The 18,727-nt window shown below is 32.8% G+C and overlaps 1 protein-coding gene across 1 annotated transcript; it reads left to right on the top strand.

The window, feature by feature from the left end:
• Positions 1-9,929: 9,929 nt before the first annotated feature.
• On the top strand, positions 9,930-16,044 carry LOC107962280 (protein HIGH CHLOROPHYLL FLUORESCENCE PHENOTYPE 173, chloroplastic). The gene is made up of 16 exons (XM_016898595.2): positions 9,930-10,166; positions 10,422-10,670; positions 10,765-10,926; positions 11,113-11,163; positions 11,742-11,876; positions 12,045-12,068; positions 12,156-12,267; positions 12,605-12,730; positions 12,887-12,936; positions 13,421-13,579; positions 13,668-13,763; positions 13,849-13,964; positions 14,094-14,217; positions 14,780-14,893; positions 15,142-15,222; positions 15,625-16,044. The coding sequence occupies exons 1-16, from the start codon at positions 10,092-10,094 to the stop codon at positions 15,769-15,771; spliced, it is 1,821 nt and encodes a 606-aa protein (XP_016754084.1). The 5' UTR covers positions 9,930-10,091; the 3' UTR covers positions 15,772-16,044.
• Positions 16,045-18,727: the final 2,683 nt, after the last annotated feature.

The following is an 18,727-nucleotide window of genomic DNA, read 5'->3' as shown; positions in this document are numbered from 1 at the left end:
ACATAATTTCATTTGTCTTTATTTAATTATAACTTAATTAACTAATTTAACTTTTTAACCTTAGTAAATAACTATCAAAATACTTTAATACATGTCCATAAAAGTCCACTAACATTTAAAATGGTCTAATTACAACATAAGGATCTTAAATTTAAGGTTCTATAGCCATTTAATACTCTTAGCTAATAGAGCAGCACTTTTGCACTTTACACGATTTAGTCTTTTTTTGCACTTTACACGATTTAGTCTTTTTTCTCAAATTGAGCAATTAAACGATAAAATTAGCTCACGAAATTTTCACACATACATGCTATCATGCTGTAAACACCAAAAATAATATTAAAATAATTTTCCAACATCAAATTTGTAGTTCCAAAACCACTGTTCTGATTTAACTAAAACTGGCCTATTACAACAACGGTGTATAGAACTTACAACCATACTAAGCCTCATAAGGTGCCATCTAAATACTGGATTGAAAACCATTATTATAGGAAAACTCATCTAGAGGTAAAAACTCTTCCTAACTACAACGAAAATTAAGAACGCAAATCCGTAGCATATCCTCTAGAAACTGAATTACCCTCTCGGACTATCCAACAGTCTACATATGGAATTATGTACTAAAATCCAACTGAGTACCCACAATCAAAAATCGTGATGAAAAATGAGGGTATCGATATCAAATAATCGATACATGAAACCCTATGGAGTCTTACGATCTCAGAGGTATACAATTTAGCTAACTTCTTAAAAGTGTAATTAGGCCGAACTGGAAGAAAATAGGCAGACTTGGTCAACTGATCCACAATGACCCAAATAGAATCTTTCTTAGTGGGTGTCAAGGGAAACTCACTAACAAAATCCATAGTCACTCATTTACATTTCCACTGCAGAATTTTAATAGGTTGCAACAAACCAGAAGGAAGTTAATGTTCAACCTTAACCTGCTGCCACGTCAGACAACGAGCAACAAAATTAGTTACTATCCTCTTCAACCCAAGGCACCAATACAAATTCCGAAGATCATGGTACATCTTATTCCCGCTGGGATGCATACCATAGGGGCTACTATGTGCTTCCTCTCGTATGGATTGTTTCAACTCACTATCATTCGGCACACAAACACAGCCTCAGTAGCACAGAATACCCTCAAAATTAAACCTGAAGTCTGAAATCTTACCCTCCTCAAATTGCTTAACTCGAAGAACCGAAGGCTTATCCAAAAGCTATTTATTTCTAATCTCATCAACCTAAGTCAGCTTGACTTGCATATCTACCAAAAAACTACTATCATCATACAGACTTAACCGAGCAAACATCACTCCTTGTACAGGGCTTCAATACTTATGCCATTTGTTTCTAATGATACTAGACTCAAAAAGGAATCTATACATATATGGTATGACTTCTAATTGTCTCTGGTTAATTTATAGAGAATTTCCAAAGTCAGATCAGGGGATCCAGAAACCGTTCTGGCCCTGTCTCACGAAAACGTTAACATCTTATAATATACTGTTCATATGAACGTTTCGTTACTTTCCTATGAAAATAGATTCATCAAGGTTCGATTAGATAATTTATTCACTATTTAATTCCATTCCTACTATTTTTAGTGTTTTTTCACATCCACATCACTACTGCTGCCAGCATCTATTTTTAAGGTAAACTTTACCTATTTCATGATCCTCCATAGATCAACTAGAGTTTGTCATACATATACCAAAAGTGATCCTAAATGACCATTCCCATGGCTAACCGTTACCAACATTTCCATACCTCTCGACAAACAACATACAAAATGATTATAATGCTATGATCAAAGTATAGTTAAGCCATTTTCGCATGGCTATCCAAATTTACACAAAACCGAAGGGTACATGACCAATAACAAAAAGGGTAGTCCTATACATGCCATTTCAAAGTTCAACCAAAAGTATACCGAAAGGGGCTTTGATAGTGTGGGCGACTTCGACTTCAAAATTCCCGAGTCCGATAGCTGACGAACCAAAATCTATAAAACAGAGGATTAAAGAAACGGAGTAAGCATTAAATGCTTAGTAAGTCTTGAGCAAAGAATTTAAGCACAACTGAAGTATAGCATTCATATAACTAAACGGATAATCCCATATATACATATTCTCAAATCATTCCTACTTCACATTCCAACCCCTATATTCATACATAAGGGATCATCTTAGCCAAATACCGGAAGCTCATTACTCGACTAAGCGAATATTATTCGAAGGGAATCAACTATTCCAATGCACATACGAAACATACCTCATTGTTGGGATTTTACAAGCGTATTAACTGAAATTTTTACAGCAAGATCGCTCATTCCCGAATCACATACCTTCGGAATTTAACCGGATATAGCTACTCGCTCAAATGCCTTCGGGATATAGCCCGGTTATAGTAACTCGCACAAATGCCTTCGGGACTTAACCCGGATTTAGTAACTCGTACCAATGCCTTCAGGCTTAGCCCGGAATTAGTAACTCGCACAAATGCCTTCGGATCTTAGTCTAGATATAGTCACTTAGCACAAAAGCCTTCGGGACTTAGCCCGGATATCATTCGAATAACCAAGCACATATATCAATAAATCATGACACATCCGTATTTCATTTTCATTACCAAAGCTCAAACACAAGACACTTATCACACTTGCAATTTCGGCTCAATAGCCACATACAAAGAGCATGATTTTGATTTGCTTAAAACATGATCTAATCAAATCATAATCTAAGTTCTATTACTCAAAAACTTACCTCGGATGTCGTCGAACGATTTCGATGGCTATTCGACCACTTTTTCCTTCCCTCTATCGGATCTAGTTCCCCTTTGCTCTTGAGCTTAATTTAACAAATAAATTGATTTAATCATTTGAGCATCGAAAAGAGGAACTCAAGATACTTAGCCCATATATATTCATTAGACATTAAAGTCACATACATATGAAATCATGAATCAACTCGACATATTATCCCACACTTCCTTTTAGCCGATTGTCTAAGCCAAGATAAAAGCATCAATATGCTTACCTCTAATCGAATACATGCAACGCCAATCCATCTCATGTGGCCGAATATGCATGTCTACGTTGAGGCCAATTATATACTTAGTACCACATATAAATGACATACATTTTACTAACTAATGCATTACATATTATAACTCAATACGCATCCATCATTTACTCCATAACTAAAACACCACCATATATAAACATATACCTTGAGATGATATATATATGTCATACCAATACATCATGTGCAAATATATATATGCAAGAGCCGAATCACAAGGCTGATTATAACCATCTCATATATTTTCATCCCATACCCGAATGCACAAGTACATTATAATAGCTTCCAACTTAATTCATCATAAATTTTCTTTTTTTTTCATGGCCGAATGCTCCTTCTACACCATTTACCTTCACAAAGCATGAATTTCATCATCCAACTTACAAGCTTACAATCTCATGAAGTTTAACCTCATAGTATCTATCAAACTCTCATTCATTAGCTTCTATCATAAACCTCCAACAACACCAAATAAACATATACTTCGTGGGTCTATGGTAGAACCAAGAAAGGAACTCATAGATATCAAGATGTAAGCAAACTACCATTATTCATCTAAGTTTAGCATGAAACACAACCATCACCCTTATTAATCTTTTATAGCCGAAAACCATACTCACCCCAAAAATCAAAATTTCAACATGGTTTACAAAAATCACTTGATATCTCACTCAATATCAACTAAAATTTCAAGAGCTAGTACAAACTTCTTTACCTTAATAGTGACCTAAGATGACCGATTGCTTCACTCCCTTCTTCTTCCTTTCAATTCGGCCAAGAAGAACCAAAGAACACAACTTGTTTTTCTTTCTTCCTTAGAACATTCGGCCAAGAGAAATGAAAAAAGATGGACACTTTTTTTTTGTTTTCTTTCTTACATTCACGGGAATGGGGAGGGGGAGAAACAATCACACACATTCTTTCCTTTTTCCATTTCTTTATTACCCATACTCCTTATTTTATTGTTCCTAACATACATCACTAACATAACATGTTTGTGACATGTTTCCACTCATAGCATGGCCGGCCACTAGCTTAAATATTGGGCAATTTGACATGCAAACCCACCATTTCTATAACATGCATTAATAGGCCACTTTACATTTGCCTAGCACATTTCTAAATTTTCTCACATAAGTCCTATTTACTAAAATTCACTTACAATTAACAAAATTCAAACATGAAATTTTCACACATGCATAAGTACATATAATGAGCATCAACTAGGACGGTTAATTATTTTTTTATGACTCGGTTTAGTGGTCCCGAAACCACTTTCCGACTAGGGTCAATTTAGGGCTGTCACAAAAACCCTTCCACAAATCTCCAATAATACCTCACAAGACCAAGAAAACTCTAAATCTCTGATACACACTTAAGTAGTTTCCACTCAAGAATAGCATTTATCTTTTTCGGGTCCACATGGATACCCTCGGTAGAAACCACATGTCCCAAAAACATTACCTCCCTCAACAAGAACTCATACTTACTCAACTTAGCATAGAGCCTATTTTGTCGAAGAATCTGTAGAACCACTCTAAGATGCTCATCATACTCAACCTCAAGCTTAAAGTATAATAGAATATCATTGATAAACACTACGACAAACTGATCTAGATACGACTGAAACAATATATTCATGAGATCTATGAATGCAGTCGGTGTATTAGTTAGACCGAAAGGCATAACTAGAAACTCGTAATGTCCATAACAAGTTCTAAATGCAGTCGTATGCACATAAGATTCATTCACTTTCAATTGATAGTACCCAAATCTCAAGTCGATCTTATAAAACACTAATGCCCCTCGAAACTGATCAAACAAGTCATTGATCCTCGACAACGGATACTTGTTCTTTATCGTTAACTTGTTCAATTGCCGCTAGTCAACACACATTCTCATAGTACCATCCTTCTTTATGATAAATAACATTGATGTTCCCCGAAGCGAGACATTGGGTCTGATGATTCATCTATCAAGAAGTTCTTGTAGTTGGACTTTCAATTCCTTCAACTCCTTTCATTCCATGCAATAGGGAGCAATGAACACCGGATTGTCCCAGACAGAACCTAAATCCCGAACTCAACCTCATGGTCTGGTAGTATGCCAAGCAATTCTTTAGGAAAAACATTTGAAAAGTCCTTAACAATTTGAATTCCCTCCACAACAGAACCCACAACACTTGTGCCATGCACATAGGCTAAGTACGCCTCCTACCCCTTTCTTACCAGCTTATCAGCTACCATAGGGGAGATTCCATTAGATAGGTAGTCTCGACACTCACCAACTAGAATAATTTCCTGACCATTGGTTGTTTTTAGTGCCACCCTCTTTGCAGCACAATCCGAACTGACTTGGTATTCAACCAACCAGTCAATTCTCAGAACCAAGTCAAAATCCCCAAATAGTAACTCCATCAAATTAACCGAAATAACAAACTCCTATATCTCCAACAGACACCTCCTATAAACCTTATTAACTTATACAGGCTAGCTACGGAGACCTTAGTAACAGTTTCCTCAACAAATATTCCCAACTTACAACATACACAATTAGCAACATACGAATATGTGGAACCAACATCAATTAAAGCAAAGTACTGATGAGAATGAATAGTAAATATACCTACTATAACATTAGATGCGTCCCTGTCCTTGCGATGTCTCACCACATATACCAGTACAAGCTGTCTAGCCTCAATTTAATTAGCACCTCGCCCTTATGCCCTCTGTTCACGGCCACCACTATTACCAACCCTAAACTAACCATGGCCCTTTAGAGGTTGCTGAACTACCCTCTGAGGCTGAACTTGATCTTGAACTAGAGCTTGCATCAGTTCAACCTGATACGAACAATCCCTAATACGATGCTCCATGGACCCACATCTTAGACACACTCATATCCTCTTCCAACACTCTCCCAAATGATGTCTACCATAATCTGTACAAATCTGAGCTCCACCAATACCTACTGTTGCCTCAACCTACGAAGGCTTGTCTACTCTGGCCCGTTTCTTAAGCCGTAGAGTTGTACTAGAAGAACCTGATTCTGACTCAGAACCTCACACACACTACTTACATATCTTTAACCAATGAACCAAACTAATTCACTTTTCAAAATTTTCACAATCCTAACTCAAAATCAAGATGTAACCACTCTTGGTTCCATTAACCCAATTTATTTTAACTCGGTTTTCAGGATGTGACACTTGTGCTTATATTTTTAACATTAGGCTCACTCGGCTTGACCCTTTTACTATTCATTTGGGTGAAAATGAACTCAAAGCTAGATTTTTTTTTAAATCAAACATTGTCCTATCCTCACCCATGAATAGCTTTAGCGAATTGGATTTGGTTAGACAATGTATGGTTGGTAAATAGGGATCGATTTTTTAGCAAGGTATAGAATATATCGTCAAATATTCAATATGATTCCACAAGATCTAGTTTCGTTCAAGTAACGGATTCTCGCCAATTGAAAGGATCTTCTGATTAATCCAGAGATCGTTTTGATTCCATTAGTAATGAGGATTCAGAATATCACACATTGATCAATCAAAGAGAGATTCAATAACTAAAAGAAAAATCAATTATTTGGGATCCTTTCTTTCTTCAAACGGAATGAACAGAGATAGAATCAGACCGATTCCCTAAGTGCCTTTCTGGATATTCCTCAATGTCCCAGCTATTCACGGAATGTGAGAAGCAAATGAATAATCATCTGCTTCCAGAAGAAATCGAAGAATTTCTTGGGAATCCTATAAAATTCATTCGTTCTTTTTTCTGTAGGTCTTTCTAAAGTTTGATCTATTCGTTCAATCCATAATAGATTATATTTGAACAAGTATTTTTTAAAATAATTAAATTTATTTATAAATTATATGAAATATTAGTGTAAAATAATTTTAAAATAATAATACAAACTCTAAATTAATTTGAATTAAATATAAATATATTATGTAATTTTTTTTTCAAAATACATTATATAAAAATATCAAGACTTAATTTATTACCTTTATATTTTGTCAAAAGGGGTCCATTTGTATATAAAATTCTTTAAGTACAGTGTGTTGTAAACAAAACAAAAAAAAATTATTTAATCTGAATTAATTCAAAATTCATATTATTATTTAAAACTTATTTTGTGTTAATATTTTGTACACTATATAGTTAAATTTACATAAAATATTTTTGATATATAACTAATCTAATTTAAAAATAAAAAAGATTTTGTTCAAATTTGATTTAATATAAATTGAACGGATAACTCATCTGGAGAAATCTTATTACCATTCATGGAGTAAATAACACATTTTTAAAATTTTTTGAAATTCTTGAAATTTTTCATATTTTTAAATTATTTAGAATGATTTTTATTTTTTAAAATTTTTAAGAGTTTTTAATTTTTCAAAAATTTGTCATTTTTCTATTTTTATTGTAAATATGAAAAAGACTTCTAATTTTAAAAATATTTTTTTAATTGTTTATGTATTTTTAAGGGTAAACTATTAAAATAATCACTTTTGTTTACCTCAAGTTATATTTTAGTCACTTATGTTTGAAATGTTATGTTTTAGTCACTTACGTTAACGTGTTATAACATTTTAGTACTAAGCCGTTAATTGTCGTTAACAGTGTAACGAGAAGCTGATGTAGAACGTCAAATCATCATTTCAAACAAACAAAAATTAGGTTAAACTATCCAATTGGTCCCTATTTTTTTTTTGTTTTGAGCAATTTAATATTTTTCTTTTATGTTTTTTTTAACTTTTCTTTTTTTTTCCCTTTATTTTACAGTCTTTTGCTTCTTCCTCTATTTTCCTCACTTCTCCATCTCTTTTAACGTAATTTTTCTTTATTTTCCATTTGTTAAAACTTTTTTATGTTTATAAAAAAAGAAAAGGCGAAAGTTGAAACCAAAATAAAACTTGTGTCACATATTCTCACCCCACAATTACAAACCATCATCATCCATCATCACTTTAACGAGCCAATTTAGATCTCTTAATGACCTAGTCCACAATCTCGCCTCACTCGAATATCTCGCCAGTTGTGACTTATGACAATCCACCCTCAACAAAGTTTCTCGAGCCCATTCCGTTAACCTCCTAACCAACCCCTATGGCCACCTTATTTATCTTACCTACAACATTCTCGCCCTCTCAAAACTATGTTGTTTCACAGATTCTTCGAACGAGCTCTACACTCTCAATGACTAAAACAATCACCATATGAAACACCCTCAACTTTACCTAAACCAGTTTGGTTTCATACTCCTTTTCTCTCTTCGATTCATTCATGCTCAGCTTCTAATCAAACTTGCTAGGGAATATCCAGAAAGGTTTAGATCAATTTTATTGTTTGCTTAATTTTGTTCATCAAAAATTAAAAGAAAAGGAAAGGAATAATCTACATAATTCTATAAAAGTTTGGAAATAAAAAATTGTTTTGAATATAAAGAATTTAATTTATGTTTAGATTTGATTAAGGACATGATTTTGTATATTGATTAATTAGATCCAATTTTAGTTTCAAAATTAGGTTATATTCAAATTGAGATTTGATTAAGAATAATTAATATTGAGTAAAATTTAATTTAGAAATCATGTGAAAGAAATAAGGACTTGATTTATTTGGTGGGAAAAGATTTTTTTTTTTGCAGTGAAGAATGTGATAAGAGAGAAAAATAAGGGGAAGAAGAAGAGGAAAATAAAGAAATAAAAACAAAAAGTTAAATTGTTCAAAAAAATAAAAGTATAGGAACTAGTTTTAACAAATGAAAAATATAGAAAAACTAAGTTAAAAGAAATGGAGAAAAGAGAAAAACAGAGGGAGAATGAGAAGATAATGGAAAATAAAGAAAAAAGAGAGAAAGTTTAAAGAACATAAAAAAAAATTAATTGCTCAAAACAAAAAAAATACAAGGACCAATTGTATAATTTAACCTAAAATTGTCATTTGAAATAATGATTTAACGTGCCATGTCAGTTTATCATTACACCGTTAACGACAATTAGTGCTTAATAACAAATGTTACAACCCAATAACGTAAGTGATTAAAACGTAATATTTCAAGCATAAGTGACTAAAATGTAACTTGAGACAAACAAAAGTGATTATTTTGATAGTTTACCCTATTTTTAAAGAGTAACGATCAAATAGACAAAAAAAAACTATAAAAAATGAGAGCTAAAAAATTATTTTACCCTTTTTATAATAGTTAAGTGATTAATTTTAATTGTCAGTTTAAGGCAAAAACTAATATTTTTAAATAAAAAATATAGAGATTTAATGTGTTGGAATAAAATTATAAAAATTAAATTTTAAATTTAGAAAAAGAGCTTTTTTTCACAGCTTATTGTATCGCAACTCATACCATAATGAGTTTCTAGAGATAACTGTAAGAATAACAAATAGTATAGGGATTTTGATCACAATAGAGATGAATATAGTAATAATATAACAATTTGGGTGCCCAATCGGTACTATTATCCTTTTCAGATACGGTAAAAAGCCCAATCGAGGTTATACTAACAAGTAATGTAATATATATAAGAGGGTGCAGGTACCTAAAATGGCAAACCTGGTTTCGGCATCTTCTTCTCTTCTTTGCAACTTCTTCACCGCTGAATACAGTACAGAACCATCTTGTATGATAATCTTATTTCAATCTGCCAGCTTTCATCATAATTTACTCCTTTTTTGTTTGTTTTCGGAATGGAGAGGCAAGGAGCTGGTGCTACCTAATGGCTTTATAAGCCCACTTTCAAACCCAATAGAGCCCCTTCTAGAAAGCCCCTTTGCTTTTTACCTTCGAAAGTCCAAGTTTTTCTGAAGGCGACTGTTGCAGAGTTGGGATGTGTGGTCTATATTAACTGCTTTGCTTCAAATATCAAAACTATCAATCTACACTTGCACAGCGCAAAACTTTTGATCTTTGAACCTTCTTCCAGTCTCTACTTGTAATTTTTTTTTTAACTGTGTAACCCACTGTCAAGAAATGGAAAGTTGTTTTTTTACAACAATATCATCATCATCATCATCATCATCTCCCTTCTCCATCTTCAGTATTCAGGCAAGTAAATTATCATCATTGCATGCATTTGTTCTGTTTGTATGGCTATTTGTATATATTGAATATATTTTCATTTACAATATTTCTGGGTTTATTACTCTATGTTCACTCTGGAAGTGTAAGTAAGAAGATTTTGATTTCTGATATAGTATCTTTGAACTATAAACTCGTTTGCCAAATTTGGTGTTTCCCATTTTGTATACGATCATGGGGTCATTTTGGATTTCATAACTTCATCAACTGAAAAAACTGCAGGGTTCTTCATCAAATGTTGGTAGAAAATTTTCTAAGAGTTGTATGCATCCTCAGCTTCTCTCCTGTCAACTTCCTAAACCATTTCTTCAACTTAATGGCAGACCTAAGTATCGTCTTAACCAACGAAGGTCCGCTTATTTATCTTCTGCAACGTACAAAGAGACTATATCTGCTGAAAAACAGGGTTGGGATTTGGGGAGATTTTTTAAAACGTTATACTTTTTCAATGGACCACCTTCTCCTGCTAAGGTAGCATAAACTTTCTATCCTTCTTTTAATCAATAATGTCTTGATTCTTAAATTTGTGTGCACACACTTATATGCAATTTACTGTTCCCTGAAGATTGTTGAATTTATAATTGAGAAATTATCCGGTTCATCGCCTGAAGAATCAGAGAAGAAAATGGGAACTTCTGACTACGTTTTGGTAGTTGGAGCTACTGGGGGTGTAGGTAGGAGAGTGGTTAGCAACTTCAGGAAGAAAGGGTTGCCTGTTAAAGCATTGGTATTTGTCCTAAACCTTGTACACCTTTATCTAGCATTCCCTTGAAGTATGATTTATGAATTGATGCCTTTTGAAGTGTTTCAAGAGGGCTGTCTTAGTATAGATTTGACTTGTTTTTCTCATTCTCTTTTCCTCTTTTCTCTTTCGCCCTTTTAACTTTTTCTTTTCATGTGTGCCTACATTTAGGTTAGGAATGAAGGGAAGGCAAGAAAGATGCTCGGTCCCGATATTGAATTGGTGAGCTACCTTCCCATGTTAAGTCCTCAGTATAGTTTTGTTTTAGGTCATTGATTTTATAATGTGGTGGTACTAAGGTATTGCATTAAAGAAATATGTTTGTTTGCTATATTTTTCATGATTCTTGAACATACAAACTTAACTTTTAAGCTCTGCTTGGTATAAAAGATGGAAATGAATGACAATGGAAAATTTGTTAATCTAATGCTTAAGCTACAAAGTAAGAAAGTGGTTATGAATCTTAACCATTTGATTAACAAATTTTGCATTCTAACTCCTTTCCATCCTTCATACCAAGAAAAGCCTTAGTGCTGTCATAGTGCAGATCCTTGTTAATCTAATGCTTAAGCTACAAAGTAAGAAAGTGGTTATGAATCTTAACCATTTGATTATCAAATTTTGCATTCTAACTCCTTTCCATCCTTCATACCAAGAAAAGCCTTAGTGCTGTCATAGTGCAGATCCATGTGGTCCGAAACTATACTTACTTTAATATATCCTTCTTCATTGTTGATAGAGTTTATCCTTCAATCCTTCCATTCCATGCTTTCTAATTCGCCCTTTCCTTCAAATTGCAGATTGTTGGAGACATTACAAAGGAGAGCACACTGGTTGCTCAGTACTTCAAAGGAGTGAAGAAAGTCATAAATGCTGCTTCTGTCATTATTGGCCCAAAGGAAGGGGACACTCCTGACCGAGCAAAATACAGTCAAGTATGATTTTGGGCATTCTCCGAATGATGAAACTATTGGTTATAAAACAGTTGGCTAAGTTTCAAAATTTTCTTTTAGTCTATGAGAAGATTGAGTGTTTTATTGGATTATATTAAATAATATTTTTCCTGGTTTAGGACCCTGACATCCAAATGTTATTTCTTTCAGGGAGTCAAGTTTTTTGAACCAGAGGTAGCAAACTAATTGCAATCTTTCACCTCTTCAGATTCTCTTGAGGGAGTTATACTTGAGAACTTGTTTGTTTGTTTGATGAAACAGATAAAAGGTGATTCACCTGAAATGGTTGAGTACATTGGAATGAAAAACTTGATTAATGCTGTGAGGGAGAGTGTCGGACTACGAACAGGGAAACTGCTTTTTGGATTTGAAGGTATTCTCTCGAAATTGTCCTGCTAGTTGAAAATTGCAATTAACACCCTTCTAAATTGGTTATAATTATAAATTATGAATTGTGAGAAGGGATATTTAATGCAAAGGGCCTTACTTTGTCTATAAATGAAACAAAGGAGACAAACTTCCATTATTTTTCATTACATGAGGATTTAAGTTTCCATTTAGAATATTGATTTTTGAGTAACATCTGTAGCATATCTCAATTTCTAAAGTTGTGATATATTGTTAGTGTAAAATCTATGATCTACAATTTTCTGGTTTTATACAAAATATGGTTATTTGCTTTTTCTTTATTCTGTGTTTCCATCAAGCAGATCAGCTTTCAAAAGAACTTGATTGGGGTGCTTTAGATGATGTTGTAATGGGAGGTGTTAGTGAAAGTACATTTCAGATTGATCGGACTGGTGGTGAAGGTGGTAAACCAACAGGGCTTTTCAAAGGTTTGTTCTTTTGAGAACCTTTCATTAGATTTTCTCTCTATAATACTTCGTGCTGGCATTAGAACCATGACCTTAACTATGAGCCTCTATTATGGCTCTATCATCTCTTTGTTCCCATTTTTCCCTTTTCCTTATCCAATTCATTGTCTTTGCAAGGCATTGTTTCAACGGCAAACAATGGTGGGTTTACTAGTATCAGAACAAAGGTACGCAAACAAGAATAGCTTTTGTTGTTCTTACACCATGCATGTTTCGCAATTTTGTTGTCTGACATGTTGCAAGTATTATAAGTGCATTCATTTAGGTGAAGAACAAAGTAAGAAAATATGAGTTAGGTAATAGTCATAAAAGGTTAAGGGACTGCTTTTGGCACAATCTGATAAGAGGCTGGTATTTGACACTGTAGGCTTCAACTCCTCAGATTTGCAGCTAAGGGAAACATATTAAAGGTAGGATAGTAATCTGATAGAATTAAAACTATATCCAGTTATAACCACTAACTAATAACCATACTCATATCAGACCTCCCCGGAAATCACATTTGACGAGATATATATTGGTTTGAATATCTTTCTCAAGTGCACATATGTGCTTTTCTTTGGGTGTTCAATAGGACTTGTGAATACATAGCTTACTTTGGTTCCATTTTCTTACGAAAAAAGTAAAAAGGTTTTTGGTTTTTATTTTCAGAACTTTTCCTCCCCAGTGGATCTTTCAGCATATGATGGTTTTGAGTTGCGCTTAAAGGGTGATGGTTGTCGGTATAAACTAATTGTTCGCACTAGCACTGATTGGGATACGGTGGGTTATACAGCAAGCTTTGACACCATTGGAGGCCAATGGCAGTCTGTGTGTAACACCAAGACCATTTTATACATCAGCATTATCAAACAAATTACCTTCTCCTTTCAACTTGTAACTTCCTGTTTCTTTACAGATTCGTTTGCCATTCTCTTCACTGAGGCCTGTATTTCGAGCACGGACTGTATCTGATGCTCTACCCTTCAATCCAAGTAATGTCGTATCATTTCAGGTTTGCCACTTTGTCTGTGCTTTTTTATCTTTCTGAATTTTGAGTTTTTACCAAAATTGTTTACGAGGAATGCAAATTATTCCAGCTCATGTTCAGCAAGTTTGAATATGATGGGAAACTGAATCCCACTTTTGTAGAAGGACCTTTTGAGCTTCCACTCTCTACCATAAAAGCATACATAAAGGATCCTATCACTCCCAGGTTCATATTCTTTTCTCTTCATTCTATCAGATTCTTTCTATAATCCGGTCTATTCTTGTTCTTTTTTGGGGAGGGAGGTGCTGATGATGGGGGTCTTATTCGATTATTTATCTGTTGCTTCCCTTGTAGGTTTGTACACGTGAGCTCTGCAGGAGTTACTAGACCGGACAGGCCTGGCATTGACCTGAGCAAACAACCTCCTGCTGTGCGCTTGAATAAGGAATTGGATTTTGTCTTAACATTCAAGTTGAAGGTTATTTTCTATGCATGTAGTTCTATTTATGCATCATGCTGTAAGGATTAAATATTTGTTGGAGAGAAAAAAAAACCAGCTGCTTAATGCTTACCATTATGATACAATACATTGAGCGTGTGAACACAATATTGGTTTCAAAACTAGAAAGTTTCCACTATTGAACTGTAGAAATGCTTGAATGTATGATATTTGAGGTATTATTTTCCCCATATATGATGCATTTTCCATCAAGCTAGTGTCAGAAATAGATTTAGAGTTGATATGCTTCCAGCACCTTCCTACAAGAAGGCAATTATTGATGAGAAGCTTTACTACATCAACCAACATTTTCTTTTACCCTTTATGATTTTGGAGATCCCTTCTTTTTCAATTTCATAATTTGAGTACTTAAGCAAATCTATTAAATTAATGAGATATTACTTAAGTACTAGTTTTGGTAAGTTCATTATAATTATCTGTTCCATGCTCAGCTGAAGTGTTTCTCTCTGTATCATCAGTTCTTTAGCTATGAAGCTGGAATCCATGTTTTACCTTACACTTTTTTTTCCCTCTATAACAGGGTGAGGATTTGATACGAGAGAGTGGAATTCCTTATACAATTGTAAGGCCTTGTGCATTAACTGAAGAACCTGCTGGAGCTGATCTCGTTTTTGATCAAGGAGACAATATAACGGTATGTCATTGAATTAAACTGAACAGTTAGTTGTGACTAAGCTTGTCTAATATTCCTAACTGTGGTTATCAATGCTAGACATCCAAAAAAATATTTTCCTTTCTTATAATTCTGCTAGTATGAGCATTGGGCCACTGATAAGGTGGATACAGTTCTACCTCATAACTTATTTTCGGAACATAAACATTTTTAGTGTGGCTAGAACTCTCTTTTCTTGCTAAAATTGTTTTCATTATCTGACAATACAGGGAAAGATATCAAGAGAAGAAATTGCTCTCATATGCATTGCTGCCTTGGAAAGCCCATATGCATGTGACAAGACATTCGAGGTTAATCTATTACTTGCTATTATGTTAAATCATATTTTTTTTTCTTCTACTGATGCCTGTAGCTTTACGTTGGGATGGATCATATCAAATCATATTTGGTTTCAGCATTCTAGATCTTAAATCACTTCACCTAAACGGTTGAGTTGTGTTACTGCTGATACAAATTAATGATACATTTTACCATTAAAAAGAACGTTAAATTGATGGACATTAAAAAGAACGTAAATCAAAGCTTGAGGAGTTAAGTATGAATGTTTGACAAGCTTCAAATTACGTGTTGACGGAGAGGATTTGATGTTATTGTCTACTCTAACCTAGGCTGAACAATATAGCTGTGATTAAATGTTAGATGTCCAGTATTTTGTTTTGATTTCTTCATTTACATTGTTGTTTCTTTTACAGGTTAAAAGTGTGGTTCCATTTAGTGAGCCATTCACAGTGGACCCTGAAAACCCACCCCCAGAGAAGGACTACAATATTTATTTCCAAACGTTAAAAGATGGCATTACAGGGAAAGAAAGTTTGGAACAAAGTGCCATTGCTGTCTGATATTGATGGCAATATTCCAGGGTATGTCCCTTTGGAAATACCTCTTAGACAATTATACATGAGTGTGATGGATGTCCATTAGAGAAGTTGTTTGATACCTGAAAGTTCATCTTCTTATAGATCTTATTATATACATGCCTCAAACACTGCCTAGACTATCTTCTTGCTCTTCTTGCTATCTTCTTTTTTTTATCTTTTTCCCTTCTTTTTTATGAGCTAAACTTTGGTACATTCTGTTTAAACAATGGTATGTAGTACAGTTCCTTTTGTAAATATTAACAAGTAATGCTATTTAGATACAAATTTTATCTAAAAAAGGAGCTTCTAATCCTGCCACCTAGCGAATATTGGGTTGAAACATACAGCAATTGTGAAACATAAAAAAATCAATGCAGAATTGCAGATGTACAATAAAAAAAAGGGTTTAATAGCAAGTTTGACAGCTAGGGAGAATTAAGATGTGATGTTTATAGGAGGGAAATTAAAGGAAAGAATATGGTAGGGAGTGAAGAAAAGAAGTATGAAGATATAGTATTAAAAGAAGGGATGGAGGATCTCTGTTGAACATTTGCAAGTTGCAAGATAATTCCATGAACTATTACAGAACAGAAATCAAAGGGAAAAAAAAAAAGACATGTTCATTGGTGCACATCATCAGGGGTCCCATTGTGTCTCCCCAAAGGTCTGAATTACATTACATTTTTCAATCTTTGGCAGGTACTTCCATAGCTACATAGGACTTGATGAAAGTTCACTGCTTGAAGGGGTAAAAGTCCAAAATTTGAAACCCTGAAAGCTCTTTCCTTTGAATTTTCTCAATGCCTTTCTCTTTTAATTTTTTACCATTGTTCCCAAATAAAGGATTGAACAGGGTAGATCTTGTTTATGCAAAAGAAAAAAAATTGTTTTGTTACAAAGCAGAAACAGAACAGGGGACCAGCCTGGGTTTTGAGTGTATTTCAGACATTGCAGTAGGCAAAACAAGATTGTCTCTGGCTATCCATCCTACCAAATTTTTTTTTATTCTCTTGGTAAAATTCATGCAAATGGGACCCCACAAAAGGTTTTTTCTGAAAAGGAATGACTTGTTGATTTTGGGGATTCGTTACCTATCTAAATCAGATGACCACATGATTAGCATGTGATTTCCATGTGTTTCCAAATTAGCATCTTTTTATTTTTCTTTCCATTAATCCAGTGAGAATGTCACTGGTACCACCTAATGACTCCATTTTTTATTTAATTTAATCTTGAAAGTTAATGCAAATCATAATAATGTAAAGACTAGAAATAGAAACACGTTAACGAACCTGGAGGGAAATTTTTAATATTATTAAGAAACTGCAGGATGATGGTCAACATTAATTTAAAATTCAATAGCTCGAAACCCAATTTATTGGCTTTTTTTTCCAGAATAATATGAAAAAAATTATTGGAATAATGTGGAAAATTTTTTTAATTACCGGAATAATATGTATTATGCATGAGAACTTAAAATTGACATAACTGCTGACGATTTAGAATAATTACGAGATAATGATTGTGTTCGAAAGAAATATTGAATCCTCATAATCCCAAATCGGCAGTTGACTTGCGGAATTAAATTCTCAATGGCTTGTCATGTTAGAATTTTAGAATTTTTTTATATTTTAAAAATTAATTTTTATATTTTTTAATTTTAAAGAGTTTATTTTTTATAAATTTATTTTAAAAAATATGATTTTTATTTTTTTAAATATAAATTTTAAAATTTTATGTTTTTTATTTAAAATATGAAAATTTAATTTTTAAAATTTATTAAAAAAATTATGTTCTTTTAAAGGGGAAGACCAAATTGACAAAAGTTGTAAACATTAAGGACTAAAAAGTTATTTTACTTTTAACATCATTAACTTGAACAACAAAAAAATGGAGGGATCAAGGATTTTAAATAAAAAATGTACAAGGACTCAATGTCTCAAAATTAAAAGTATAATAACTAAATTTTAATTTTTAAAAGAATAGAAGGATCTTTGTCAGCTTATAAATTGTACGCACCAGATAATGGATCAAATATAAATTCAAATAATTAAACAATGTATCAAGTAGCTAAAAATGGATTAAAATGGCATATAAATGTATTAAAAAATCATAAAAACTTAAAAGCAAGTAGTGAGTACTTATTGTGAATAGAGATTAGAGATTAGAAAATGGAAATACAACCATATCAGATGGAATTCGAGCTTTAAATTATTATTTGCACCATTTAGAAGCTCAAACTCATTTAATTTTTTCCGTCTAAAATGGATACTATTGTTCGCACTTGTAGCCAACACTTTCAATATATTATTATTTTGATTAAAATTTATACGCAATGAAATTCAAGCTTTAAATTACTATTTGCACCATGTGCAAGCCCAAACTCTTTTTTTTTTCCTTCTAAAATAGATATTATTTGTAAAATTTTTGCTAATTTGGTTTTCACCCTTAAAAAAATAAATAAAAATTATTAATAAATTTTTAAAATTAAATTTTCATATTTTAAATAAAAACCATAAAATTTTAAAATTTATAATTTAAAAAAAAAATAAAATCATATTTTTTAAATAAAAATATAAAATAACTCTTTAAATTTTAAAAAATAAATTATAAATTTAAAAATATAAAAAAAATCCAAAGTTCCAACTTGACAAGTTATCGGGAACCTAAATTGGCATGTCGACTGTCAATTTGAAATTACAAGGATTCTATGTTTCTTTTTGACACAACCATTTTTTTGTAATCACTTCAAGTCATTAGCTGTCATGTCACTTTGAGATTTTCATACACAATTCATATTATTTTAATAATTAAAAGAATTTTCATATTATTCTGATTCTTTTTCATGTTATTACGAAAAAAACCCAATTTATTGTACTTTCTTGATTCAAACAGAGTTTAAGAAATTAGATGTGAAACTTTTGGATACTATGATGTA

The sequence above is a fragment of the Gossypium hirsutum genome, chromosome A06 (assembly GCF_007990345.1).
Source record: "Gossypium hirsutum isolate 1008001.06 chromosome A06, Gossypium_hirsutum_v2.1, whole genome shotgun sequence".
Lineage (NCBI taxonomy): Eukaryota > Viridiplantae > Streptophyta > Magnoliopsida > Malvales > Malvaceae > Gossypium > Gossypium hirsutum.
The sequence above is the reverse complement of the archived record's forward strand: the minus strand, read 5'-3'. Positions and strand labels throughout refer to the sequence as shown.